We start from the raw sequence: 14022 nt of genomic DNA, 5'->3' as shown, positions 1-14022 counted from the left end.
ATAGCTGAGGGGCCTGAGCACTGGTCTTCTTGGGGTATCTAAAGCTATCAGCACTCCACACCCAAAACGCCCTGTTTCAGGGTCATGTGCTACTGCAAACAGTAGCTTTTTGACCGCCTGGGCAGAGTCAGGGTCTCTGCCACAGTGAAGCCCCATCCAACAGCCCTCATCTCCATCAGTGGACACTGGCAGAGGCACCTACATGCCACTCTGACCGCCCTCCCCACCCCCCACCCCAACACCATCGCTGCAGTAGATAGGTTACAACTCTTCTTAGCATGAAAACAAAAGATGAAAGTAAAAATTACCTACATCAAAAGATCACCGAAATTTAGAATTATAAAAATTGTGATGATGTTTTGCTGACCAACTAAGATTATGGCTTGTGGGCTTTATGATTTGGTATTCCACACATCCTAACAAAACTAATTGTGTTTGATTGTTTTCTTTCAGTTGTTCTGACTATGTTTAACCCTTATTTGCTTTACTGGCTAATTCTACTAAAAATAAAAGTTATTATTATATTTAAAGGATGACATGTTACTCCATATATTTATTGTATTTTTGATTACAGAGGTTTATACATATATGTATTTCTTAAAATAAAAAGTAAATAAAATAAAATCAGGCCACTTATCTCCTGAATTTGCAGAGGGAGGTAATTGTCGGAAATCAAGCCCATATCAGGAGAAACTGGCAACTCTCCCAGGCACCCGGCTTGATCTCCTGTTGACCTCCCTGGCTGCATTCCCCAGCAAGATCCAGGCTAGGTCGCAATAGGCGATCCTTCTCAGCGTGAGAAGAACACACCCCCTCTTTCCTGCCCCGCCTGGCAGGGGAAAGAGATAGACAGAAACGTATTTACATGCCTTTATTTCTGTCTTTGCAGCATTACAAAAAACATGACTGCTCTCTTCAAGCTCCAGCAGTCTAGTGGCAAACACTTCCTGCACTTCCCGGACAGGAATAAACGGAAGAGCTCATATTACACTCTGAGCTAATTCCGGTGCTTCGCAGTGTGAATTGACTGTCCTTCTGTTTCCCACGGACAGTCCCAACATTCCCATTATGTTTTGCTTTCAAGCTAGCAGTTTGCAGCTGCATTGCTTCTATATCGTAACAGTAATAAACCTTTGGAAGGAAAGCCTTCTTACCTGAAAGAGGCCACCATCTGATTGTAAGAGAAGTACTGGTGGTAGTCATGATGAATGGAGTGGCCACAGGGCTCCGCGTTGGCCCTTCGGGTGTATTGGTGCCCGTAAAAGCGCAGCTCAAGGTATTTGGCAAAGGACATGGACCAGGAGTCATTGGAAAGCGGAACTACTGGTGTTACCTGGAAAGAGTTAGTGGTTTTATCTGAGCACTTTGGCGACACACAGAAAAATCCATCCAAGCCACATCTATGACTTAACATGAGCTTCAGCAGTTCTTGGGTGTGACTTAGAATCTACAACACGCCTGTGCATAGCTTTGATTTATGTAGGAAGGAGTCAGCAAAACAACAAGGCCAGCACACCTCTAGATAACAGTGTCACTGGGACAGAGGTAGCAAATGAAACTGCTGACTTGGAAGTCTGGCTGCAAAAAACACAACTCTCAAAAAGCACAAATAGTCCATATTGTGGCACACTCTCTCACAGCATGAAAGCACTGCTGCTGCAGTCTGTTCACATCGATTTATTATGCTGCTGCTAGGAGGTCTCCATTTGAAATCTCACTTCTGCACATAAACATATAGGACGGGGCTTAGGCAAGCTGCTATCGCCCAGCCTCAGTCACCCACCTGTATTATGGGTATACTGTTCCTTGGCACACACCACTTTAAGAACTATGAAGTACAGCAGAAGATTAGAGTATGTAAAAAGCGTAGCATAAATGCAAAGTATCGTATTCAGGCCTACTAAGTTAATTTTAAGTTCAAATGCAGTATTTTTATACGGTGTAACAGAAATGATTTCACGTGGAAATGCAAAGTCTCTCTAACAAATGCTAACAGCCAGAAGCAGTTTAGTCATGCTGGCCACATGACCTGGAAAAGCTGTCTGTGGAAAAACACTGGCTCCCTCGGCCTGAAGCGAGATGAGCACAACCCCATAGTCGCCTTTGACTGGTCTTAACCATCCAGGGGTCCTTTACCTTTTTTACCTTTACCATTACTCTACTTAGAAAGCAGCTCTTTTTAAGAAGGGTGATCTTCACACATCACGAGTGGATAAGAATGCTGCCCCAGCAGTTCATGAATTATCAGCTCTTAAATTCCATCTTTGAGGGTCTTCTTCCCCTGCTCCCACAACAAAGGTCTGTCAAGAAGTCTTATGGGCTGCAAAGCCAGTTCCAAAAGCAGTATTTCCTTGCCCCACTGGCGTGAATTCTGCTTCATATTGTTTAGTATCCCACTGCGCGACACTAACCAGGTTCCCTCTTAAAGCCTGGATTTGCAGACCCACCCCAAACTCTGGTTTAAAAAGGTAAAGAGACCCCTAACCATTAGGTCCAGTCGTGGCCGACTCTGGGGTTGCGGCGCTCATCTCGCTTTATTGGCCGAGGGAGCCGGCGTACAGCTTCCAGGTCATGTGGCCAGCATGACTAAGCCGCTTCTGGCGAAGCAGAGCAGCGCACGGAAACGCTGTTTACCTTCCCACCTATTTATCTACTTGCACTTTGACGTGCTTTTGAACTGCTAGGTTGGCAGGAGCAGGGACCAAGCAACAGGAGCTCACCCCATCGCGGGGATTCGAACCGCCAACCTTCTGATCGGCAAGTCCTAGGCTCTGTGGTTTAACCCACAGCGCCACCTGCGTCCCTGGTTAGAACTGTGCAAATTTGAACACTAAGCTAGGGGAAAGGAATAAATTGGGGGTTTTCCTGAGAAGGGCAGTCTCTTCATAACAGAGTCCTGTAGGTAGTCACTATTATCTTGATAGTAAAACAATACAAACGGTATTTGGTACGATTAAACAAAGTTTTTGACAAGAGACTGAAGGGTACAAGGCTTAAATTTGCCTTGAATCACAATAAAGACATCTTAATTAAGGACATGCAACCTTGCCCTTCACAGATTACTTTGAATTAAAGGTAGGAACTTAGAATAAAGGTGGCCTTTGTGTAATTTTTGTGTGTTCAGCTTGGACCCCACCTCCATGTTTTTGGCCCCTGCCTGCACCTTTGCTAAGCAAGCATCCACACTCAAAGTCCACTTTGTGATACAAAAGCTTGTGATAACTGACTCACCCAAACAAAACAAAACCACCACCGCAGAACGGAGATCTCTCATTACCTGCTTGCACATCCTACACCAGGAGTAGGTTAGAATCGTGTGCTGATAGCCCGGCACTGGGGAGTCCAGTTCCTTCAGTATGATCTGGACGCAGCCTTGCCCATGGACAAAGCGACGGATGTGGTGCACCATTGGAGTATCACAGAACATGCTTGGGCACTGGTAGGAAGGCCTGGGAAGAACAAAGGGCAAAAATGGGAAGCAAACATCTTTCACTTGGCAATCCTCTTCAGTCCGTTGCAGGGGCAGGAAATGGAGGGACCCCTAAGAGTTGCTGGACTACAACTGCTCAACTGCTTTGACACAGAGATTTGTGAGGAGTCAGATCTCTGAGTGTGACAGCAGCTGTGCTTTGTGAACTCCCTGCTTATTGACGTAAAGCTGGCAAGATAGCTATATTGTTTTGGACAACAGCTGAAAGCTTTATTTTACCAAGCCTACATTAATTTCTGGGGTTTCCTTCAGCTTTGCTGATTTTATCTGTGTTTGATTGATACTTATTATTCTTGACTGCTCAGAGATACTTTTTCCTGATTTAAGTGGCATATCTATGCTTTGCTGAATAAATAAAAATAAACCACCGGCCATGCTGGCAGCACCTGGTGGAAGCTGGGAGTCCAAAACATCTGGAGGGCCACCAGAGAGCTCTGAAGGGTCAGCTGCTTCCTTCTTTTATTTTATGCTGTGTCTCTTTGTATGATGAAAACGACCCATGCACTTCCTTACAGTGGCGCGTTGGCTGTGTCTGTACAGTGTGAGAAAACCTTGCCTCAGGAGGCCTGCTTGTGTCTTCTCCACATTATGGCAACCTTCTTCTTGCTTACTGTCTCCATCCTTCTCCAAGCACTGAAGAACACCTCAACTTTCTCCTGTTCAACCGCTATGGTTCCATGTTTATATTCAGGAACAGGTGGTACTTAAGAAGGACCACTTTGAGGGGTTGTTTTTATAAACTCAAACAGTGTATAAATTTTATGCAATAAATGAAAACTAGGAAAGTTGGAATTTCTTACCTGAAGCAATACCTTTCTAGAAACACACCCAGAGTGAGGTCATTCTTTCCATAGAACTCCATAACCACCATCCTAAAGTGACCGAGAAAAGAACAATGATTCTTTGGGTGGTTTGAGAATGGTTGTAGAATACATTCCTATAATGCTCAGGAGGGAGGCCTATACTTTTTCTGACCACAAGATAAATCGAAGTGTGGTTCCAGAGACAGGCACAGGCAAAGACACAGCTTGAACTTACTCCCCATTAATTATCAGAATTAAAATATGTCACAATTTAGCATCTGCAAAGCTGCTGAGCCATTTCCATACATCCTTCATCCACGCCCACTATATGGGGATAATATCATGAAACATGAGCTGTTACATTGGTGTGGAAGCAATGTGGCTATCCCGTTCTTTCTTACAATGAGGAAGAAAGCATGGAGGATGCAGCATTTGGAAAGAAATGTGAAAGGCACAGGTAATAAATGCACTGCATTTGGAAATAGCTATACAGTGGTGCCTCGCAAGACGAAAATAATTCGTTCCGCAGCTTAGAAAAAGGGGGAAGAAACTGAAAAAACTCGCAAGACTCGCAAGACGTTTTTATCTTGTGAAGCAAGCCCATAGGCTTGTGTGCCGCGAGACGTTGCCTGGTGTGCCGTGGGAGGGAGGCGGGCGAGTCGGGCGGCGAGAGGCGGGGCGGCGGCGGCGAGCACACGCGGGGCGGGGAGCGAGCTCCCTCCCACATCCCATCGCCCCGTGCTCCGCGCTGTTGTAGGCCAGTCCTGCGCACCCGGGGGACCTCCCCCCGAGCGCGCAAGGCTTGCGGGCGTCAGCTGGCAGCGCGGAGCACGGGGCGCCCTTCGGAGGACGCCCCGTGCTCCACGCAGGTGTCCGCAAGCCTTGCGCACCCGGGGGATCTCCCCCCGGGAGCGCAAGGCTTGCGGGCGTCAGCTGGCAGCGCGGAGCACGGGGCGCCCTTCGGAGGACGCCCCGTGCTCCGCGCTGGTGTCGGCCAGCCTTGCGCACCCGGGGGATCTCCCCCCGGGAGCGCAAGGCTTGCGGGCAGCAGCCTGCAGCGCGGAGCACGGGGCGCCCTCCAGAGGACGCCCCGTGCTCCACGCAGGTGTCCGCAAGCCTTGCGCACCCGGGGGATCTCCCCCCGGGAGCGCAAGGCTTGCGGGCAGCAGCCTGCAGCGCGGAGCACGGGGCGCCCTCCAGAGGACGCCCCGTGCTCCACGCAGGTGTCCGCAAGCCTTGCGCACCCGGGGGATCTCCCCCCGGGAGCGCAAGGCTTGCGGGCGTCAGCTGGCAGCGCGGAGCACGGGGCGCCCTTCGGAGGCCACCCCGTGCTCCGCGCTGGTGTTGGCAAGTCTTGCGCACCGGGGGATCTCCCCCCGGGAGCGCAAGGCTTGCGGGCAGCAGCCTGCAGCGTGGAGCACGGGGCGCCCTCCAGAGGACGCCCCGTGCTCCGCGCTGGTGTTGGCCAGCCTTGTGCACCCGGGGGATCTCCCCCCGGGAGCGCAAGGCTTGCGGGCGTCAGCTGGCAGCGCGGAGCACGGGGCGCCCTTCGGAGGACGCCCCGTGCTCCACGCAGGTGTCCGCAAGCCTTGCGCACCCGGGGGATCTCCCCCCGGGAGCGCAAGGCTTGCGGGCGTCAGCTGGCAGCGCGGAGCACGGGGCGCCCTTCGGAGGACGCCCCGTGCTCCGCGCTGGTGTCGGCCAGCCTTGCGCACCCGGGGGATCTCCCCCCGGGAGCGCAAGGCTTGCGGGCGTCAGCTGGCAGCGCGGAGCACGGGGCGCCCTTCGGAGGACGCCCCGTGCTCCGCGCTGGTGTCGGCCAGCCTTGCGCACCCGGGGGATCTCCCCCCAGGAGCGCAAGGCTTGCGGGCGGCAGCTGGCAGCGCGGAGCACGGGGCGCCCTTCGGAGGACGCCCCGTGCTCCGCGCTCGTGTTGGCAAGCCTTGCGCACCCGGGGGGCGCATGGGGCGCCCTGAAACAGAGGGTTCCCCATGCTGCGGACTGTAGCCTGCCGCCGGACGCGCGGGGCGCCCTGAAGCAGAGCGCCCCTCGCGCCAGGCAGACATGGGCCAGCCCCACAAGCTCGGGGGACAGCGGGGAGGCGCAGCACCGCCATCCCACTGTTCCCCGACCTGGTTTTTTGGGGGGGAAATAAAGGGAAAAAAAATTTCCTTTATTTCCCCCCTCAAAAAAGTAGGTGCGTCCTATGGGACGGAGCGTCCTATGGGACGAAAAATAAGGTACTTACTATTTCATAATAAAGTAATTATAAAATACTTTCTTTGTGTTTATTTGATTCCTATTAAAGAGAGTTACTTTATATATAGTCAATATAGGCACAGAGTTAATTTTTTAAACATTTTCTAATGGTGGTGTGCCTCGAGATTTTTTTCATGAAACAAGTGTGCCTTTGCCCAAAAAAGGTTGGGAAACACTGGTCTAGCGGGTTTTTCGTCTTGCGAGGCATTCGTCTTGCGGGGCACCACTGTACTGGATCTTCCAGCTGCAATGGCAGAGATGCAATATTGAACTTCCACCAGCAGAGGGTGAAGTCTTGCAGCAGCAGCAAGCGGACTCAAAGGTAGCACAAGCTGTAAGCAGCCAAAGCACAAAAACATGCAATTGTGTTTTCACTGGCTTTCAGGACTAAGGTCTTAGGTGGCGGAACCCCAAGAGGTGTTGCCTCAGGTCGCCCCTGGTCAGGACCCACTGCCTGGTTGCTACCTGGTCAACAATGCCACCAAAAAAATATAAGGTGAAAAATTAAGACAGGAGTTCCCTACTGCATGCTTGAGTTAAAGGGGAGTCCAGGATGGGAGGCCAGAGAAGACTACTGATCTGGGTGATACAAGGTAAAGGGAGCCCTGACAGTTAAGTCCAGTCGCAAATGACTCTGGAGTTGCGGAGCTCATCTCGCTTTACTGGCCGAGAGAGCTGACATTTGTCCACAGACAGTTTTTCCGGGTCATGTGGCCAGCATGACTAAGCAACTTCTGTCGAAACCAGAGCAGCGCACGGAAACGCCGTTTACCTTCCCGCCGGAGTGGTACCTATTTATCTACTTGCACTTTGACGTGCTTTCAAACTGCTAGGTTGGCAGGAGCAGGGACCGAGCAACGGGAGCTCACCCCGTCCCGGGGATTCGAACTGCCGACCTTCCGATTGGCAAGTCCAAGCAGCACAGGGGTTTAAACCACAGCGCCACCCGCGTCCCTGGGTGATACAAAAGTATGCCCTAATCTTAGAATTGGCTTGATTTTAGAAAACCAATTATATCTCCAAGTAACATTGAAAGGGTTGCCTGTACACTTTTGCTTTGCATTTGAGCCTTTAGGGACTTTTAGGTCTTCGGCAGATTTTTTTTAAGGGTGCCACCCATCTGGTTCCTGACTATACTCTTAAAGCAGTGAGTGAGGAATGCATGTTTTACTTCCCAGACTGGGAAATAGGAGTGGAAGGAGTGGCTCAAATCCCCTACACAGGGCGATCTTCCTCACTGCCTGTCCTTCGACATCCTCACTAACTGAGAGTGCTCTGGGAAGAGATGGAGGAGAGTTGGAGGTCTTCCAGGTCTTTGTGTAAGTCCCCATATCCAATAAAATTACCTGTCTGTGCTCCCTTACAGCCCCCCCCCGCCCCCGCCCCTGGTAATGCACCAGTTACCCACTGCACAGCTCCTACCTTGACTTTACACAGAAAAGGGAAAACTAACTGATAGTTAGGAAACATTTAAATTAGGTCAGAGGAAAGCAAAAGCAAACCAATGTCGCACCATGGGCTAACGCAGGCACTTGGAGCATTGCTGGACTGCGCTGAAGAGCTGCTGAACAAGACGCAGAGCCTCTGATGGTTTGCAGGGCTAAGACAGTCCACCTGGCAAGACACATCCCAGGAGAAAGAATTAACACACTTTAGAAACTGAGATATGAAAGCTTGGAGCTAAGTGGCACCTTAAACCGAGGTTATGGGCGCAACAACGGAATGTCTAGGCGTTCTTTTTTATAAGAAGAATACAAAGCTGAAAATGAATGAACTGCAGCTAAAATATTACATTCATTTTTCACATGGTCTTCCCCTTCCCTGGCCCACCCCCCTAATATTCTGAAGAGGGTCTCTTCTCCAGTCTTCAGAGAGTAGCTGGAAGTGGGGAGACAGAAGAAGGTCCTCCTTTCCTTCCAATCTGCAGTTTTAATCTGAAATCTTAGGCACAGTGCTGAGCTCAGAGCTCATAAACTGTTCGCGCTAATGAAATTCCCTGTCGCAAAATGCGCCTAGAACAGTGGGAATTTCTAACACTGAACACACCACTTCCACTTGTGCAATAGTATCGTTCAGGAAGTAACAAATGGCCTTAACTCCAATACAATTCAAACCAGATTTTTTTTTTGGGGGGGGGGTATTTTAACTTAATATGTACAATTGCCCAAGGTTATATATTCTATTGACAGGTTTTATGAAAACAGGGAAGAGGTTTTGGAAATTATCACTTTGATAGATTAGTCAAACATAAATCTGAAGCGTAAATTTATTTTTCACTTGCATATGATTAATCTGCCCCACCATCAGCTTCCCTGCTTTTCAATTTATTTTTATAGCAGTTAGGAACATAGGAAGATGCCTTCTATCAAGGCAGACCACTGAGTCTCTTTATCTGCACTGACCGTAAACAGTTCTCCAGGGTTTCAGACAAGGAATCTTTCCCAACCCTGCCTGGAGATATTGTGAAATGAATCTGGTGTGGAAACAGGGTCTTCACCCACAGATGTTGTGTGCACAGAGTTGTGTGTGAAAATTCTGTGCAACTTGGGGAGTGGGGGGCAAGGCGGTTTCAAGACATTTAAGAAATGCAGCTGGAGTTTGAGCATCTCTCTCTAAAATCAAACTCTGCTTTCTTTTAAGATTTGTGATGAAGGGGGCAGGCCATCCCTCTAAAACCCTAGACCAAAACAATAACAACCCCACTGTATTGTAAGTGCTCACTTTATGAGACCATAAGGATTCGTTCTGAATGAACCCTCTGTCGTCGTCATCACTCCTGAGTCCAAATTTCATGCCGGATGCCTCTCTAGAAGACTGAGCAAATGGGTCCGAGTCCTTTTGCACAATCCTTCCTCCTCTGGCCCGGAAGTCGGCCAGCATTCTGGCCAGGCTATGGCTGCTGTTCAGATGCTCAGCGATCCGGGTGCTGACAAGCTGGTGGGAAGGTAATATCTGGACAGGCTTAGCTGGGACGCTTCCATTCATGCCTTGCAAGCCAGAGAGGTCCCTTAACAGCTGCTTCTTCCTTCTGCTGTCCATCTCCTTGTACTCCTTGCTGAGCCGAGGAGACACATAGACCTGCTCCAAGAAATACTCCCTCGTAGGGCAGCGCATGCCTTTCTCCGTCAGCAGAAAGGGCTCGCGGAACTTGATCACCGGGGAGGCGCAGAGGATAATGTCCTTCAGCTCTTGCTTAAAAGCCAAAGAGAAGGTTTTGAGCCGGTCTTCTGAAGACGTCACTTCCTCTGCAACATACAATCCAGTGTCATCCTGCAGAGGGTCCCGAAATTCCCTGATCTGACTTTTGGGCTCCTGGAAGTCGTCCATGTGCCGCCTCAGACTCTCCAGAGGCTCACTGTCCAAAATCCCCAAGTGTTGCTCAGTCAGCTCCAGGGGTAACAATGTCTCTGGCACCAACACTGGCGTTACAAAAGGGGCTCGATATGCAGAATTCATTAAGAAGTGCAAGTGCTGTTTCTGGGGGGCAACTGCTTGTAGATCGCCCATCTCCTGGCCGTCCTCTTCTGTCAAAGTCCTTTGTTCCAGGGAGCCCATCTCATCTGAGGACACCAATTCTGAGATAACGGGCAGCTTGTCGGGGGCCCCGTCTGCATCTTTTCCTGCTGTGCTGCTTTCTCTGTTCAAAGTATCCTGCTGTCCGTTGTCTTCCTCCTGCCCTTCAGGCAGACAGTGGAAGGAGCCATGTCTGGCCAACATTGGAGGCATTGCAAACTCATCCATAAGGAAGGAGATCTCCAGCTGGGAATGATAAGCCACACAGATCATGAAAATAAGGATCTCCTTCACTCGAGCCAGCTCGTAATCCCCCGCGCCGCGCAGCTTGATGGTGCAGCCCAGGTGCTGGGGGCAGCCTTCGAAAAACATCAGTGTTTTCGTTTGCTCTGGGGGGAAAAAGGAAGATAAAGTTGTGCTCGTTTCTCTCTTTTTGTTAAAACTGGGCGGGCTCTTTAAGTGGTCAGCTGGTATATATATCCCAGAGTTACAAATGGCTTTAGATCTTTTTCAGAATGTAGGCTGGGCTTCCCCCACATTCCCTACTGCTTGCAGTCATGTGTCAAACCCTACAGATCCCTGCGGCCACTTCCATAAAGTAATAAATTAAAATTGTTCATGCACTTCGAGCCAAATGCAAAACTAGCAGAGCTTTCATTCATTCCTTTATTAAAATATTTATATTCATTAAATATATTCTATTCATTAAAAAAAATCCGCATAGTTTACAACACCTCTGCATAAAGCCATACAATAAAAACCCATTAAAAAGCCAGGAGATTATGGATGTAAAGGAATATTCCCTTAAGAGATGAGCGAAGAATCGTTTTACTGAGGAAGGAAGTGCTAGAAATCTGCCTTGATCAAAACCTTTAGAAAAGCAGGAGTTTGGTGACAACTGAAACAAAACTAACATAAAATTATTAAACCAACTGACAAATAAAAGAATAAAATGAAAGAAACCCATGATTTTAAACCTTGCCCCTGCTGTGAACTCACGACAGCCTGAGGTAAAGCCACTCTCTCTGCAGACCTACCAAAGGGTTGGGTAAGAATTACAAAATCCAAAACACTTTGGACACTCAAAAGCACTACATAAATGCTACATATTATCATTACAGTGGTACCTCGCAAGACGAATGCATCGTAAGACGAAAAACTCGCAAAACGAAAGGGTTTTTCGTTTTTTGAGTTGCTTCGCAAGACGGATTTCCCTATGGGCTTGCTTCGCAAGACGAAAACGTCTTGCAAGTTTGTTTCCTTTTTCTTAAAACCGTGCATTCACTTCGAGGAGCAACTCATAGCACGCGGTGTGGTAGCCTTTTTTGAGGTTTTTGAAGACTTTGGTGATTTTTGAAGCTTTTCCAAAGTCCGTGCTTCGCAAGACGAAAAAATCGCAAGACGAAAAAACTCGCGGAACGAATTAATTTCGTCTTGTATTATTAGTGGTGCCAGCTCTATAGAATTTACTTTGTTATCACATTAATCGTGACGCTGTATTTCAAAGAAGCCCAACTCTGTTAAAAAGGAGGCGCAGCCGGCTCTGTTTGCAGACAAACAAGGTTAGGACTTGGATCACTCACCATTAGGCAACTGAAACACTTGGATGTAAAATTTGTGGCAGGTTCCCAGGTGTGGTTTGGTCAGCAACTGATCCATTGACATTAGCACATCTCCTTGAGTCATCCGGCTTACTCTGTCTAAGACGTGCTACAAAACATGGATAAGAAAAATGCTATGCACTTACTTAACTTAATCCAGGAGAGAGAGACAGAATAGGCTATGGCATAAGACTGCAACCAAAAGCAAGTTATCAACGAAATCTAAATGGTTTTACGTAAATTAAGAATCCGAGATTTGCCCACAGGCAACAGAACCCGTGTGCATGATTAGATCATTTCTACATTTTCTGGAAATTAATCTGCTGTGCTTTTTTTGCAGCATTTGTGACTGAGAATGAGAGAGGTGACAATGAGGTAAGATACTGGTTAACTGAAGGAATGGCAAGGGAATGCTGTGCAGTCCATAAACTGTACCCCAATCTCTTGTTTATGTCTTCCTTCGAGGTCTGATCTCTGACAAAAAACAATCCACACCTTATGAAACTCTATAGACCATTAAGAAAAAAAAAAGGAATATTTGTAGATACAGAGCCAAACAGAAAGAACAGGTGACAGAGAAGCCTTGTCCCTCAGCAGATCTACCTCATGGCATTTGATCCTATTCAGGGCAAAGTTCCACTATCAGCATTTGTTAAATTATACTGATGTGGAAATACTCCCAAGGCTTTTTAAATTTTACATTATTTATTGAAAAATAAAAAGTAGAACATCAGAAGTGTACTGAATAAGACACAAAAAAGGAGAAGAAACAGGAAATAGTTACCCATGTAGAAAACAAAACGGGGGAGAAAAGGTATTGTGTACATCACCAAAAAAAAAGGAGGGAAAACCTGTTACTGAACCACGATTTCATTTAGAATTCTAGCACTTACCGGCTTAACGTTAATGACCAAAGTGATGCCATGTTCCAGCAGCATGTCTTGGGCAATACGGGACACAGTTTTTTCAACCAGGACGAGAGTCGGCCTGACATCCACTATCCTCTGAACATAGTTCTTCAGGAACTCCCTTTCCTATCATGGCAGAAGCAAGTATTGCAATCGTCAGATACCAGGCCCTACATGAGGACTAAAAGCATGTCTAAGGCTGCAAACTTAAAACATGCTTACTCAAGAGTAATCCGCCCCCCCCTTAAAACTAAACTGACAGTTCAAGTAAACACTAACCTAATTCAGTGCACTTTATGCACTAATTTAGTGCAATTTATGCACTAAAACAGAGCATTGGATTACTAACTGACTAATAAAACAGGGAGACACAATGCTCATGAATTTCAGCAATTCTAAAATTAGTACTTTGGTATGCAGAATGGTGCTGCAACTGGTGTTCTTAATTTTTTTGAAAAAAATATTTTTTTTAAGAAGCACTAAAACACCTTGGTTACAATATTCGCAGATTAAATGTTTTCCATAGTCAGAGTTGCTCAGAGCAGATGTACGGTTCCAATATCCTTGGAGATGAGAAACATCCTGTGGTCTGCGTAGTCTTCACGCCCTGCCCAGTTTCTGGAGTTAACCATGACACAATATTATGACACGCTCTTATGTCAATGCTAGTTTTACCTAGAACTGAAAAACCCAACTTCAAATTCTGGCTTCAAGCTGTATCAAGAGCGGCTCATGTCTGCACTAGACCAGCATTGTTTTCCCAGCAAAGCTGGTGTTCGGATGATTTACCATTGGAGCTGGGGAAGAAATAGCAAGGCTGCAATCTTAAGCATACTTACAAGATAGCATGCCCCCGGTATATAAAATTCACACACCGCTTAATTGTAAAGGACCTCAAAGCCGTTTACAAAAAGATAAAATAATGACATCAATAAAAATTAACAACCATGCCTTAAAACATATGAAAGTTAAAATACTAAAACAGATTAAAATTACTTTTTAAATTCTCAGTAAACAAGTACAGGACTGTGTCATATGTGTGCATACCAAGATCCTGATATGGCTCTTGCATACGGGTATCGTTAAAAACCTCTCTCATTTGCTAGGTAAGCTTTCACAATGTAAGGTGTAAAAAAAAAGGTAAAAGACCCCTGGACAGTTAAGTCCAGTCAAAGGCCACTATGGGGTTGCAGCACTCATCTCACTTTCAGGACGAACAAGCTGGTGTTTGTCCACAGACCGTTTTCTGGGTCATGTGGTCAGCATGACTAAACCGCTTCTGGCACAATGGGACACCGTGATGGAGGCCAGAGCACACGGAAACACTGTTTACCTTCCCGCCGCAGCAGTACTTATTTATCTACTTGCACTGGCGTGCTTGAGAACTGCTAGGTTGGCAGGAGCTGGGACTGAGCAATGGGAGCTCACCCCGTCGTGGGGATTCAAAC

The 14022-nt window shown here is 47.6% G+C and overlaps 1 protein-coding gene across 6 annotated transcripts in view; it reads right to left on the bottom strand.

The window, feature by feature from the left end:
• Positions 1–14022, bottom strand: part of PIKFYVE (phosphoinositide kinase, FYVE-type zinc finger containing) — a 94148-nt gene that overhangs the window by 28938 nt on the left and 51188 nt on the right. For all 6 annotated transcript variants that reach the window (XM_081851300.1, XM_081851302.1, XM_081851303.1 and 3 more), the window contains 7 exons: positions 12560–12700; positions 11649–11775; positions 9274–10454; positions 8066–8166; positions 4291–4362; positions 3278–3449; positions 1155–1333 (listed from right to left, as the gene is read on the bottom strand). In XM_081851300.1, coding sequence (XP_081707426.1) covers positions 1155–1333; positions 3278–3449; positions 4291–4362; positions 8066–8166; positions 9274–10454; positions 11649–11775; positions 12560–12700 — 1973 coding nt within the window. The remainder of the gene's footprint in view (positions 1–1154; positions 1334–3277; positions 3450–4290; positions 4363–8065; positions 8167–9273; positions 10455–11648; positions 11776–12559; positions 12701–14022) is intronic.

The sequence above is a fragment of the Podarcis erhardii genome (genome assembly GCF_964252035.2).
Source record: "Podarcis erhardii genome assembly, chromosome: 1".
NCBI classification, from domain to species: Eukaryota; Metazoa; Chordata; class Lepidosauria; order Squamata; family Lacertidae; genus Podarcis; species Podarcis erhardii.
This window is presented reverse-complemented; position numbering and strand designations above follow the sequence as displayed.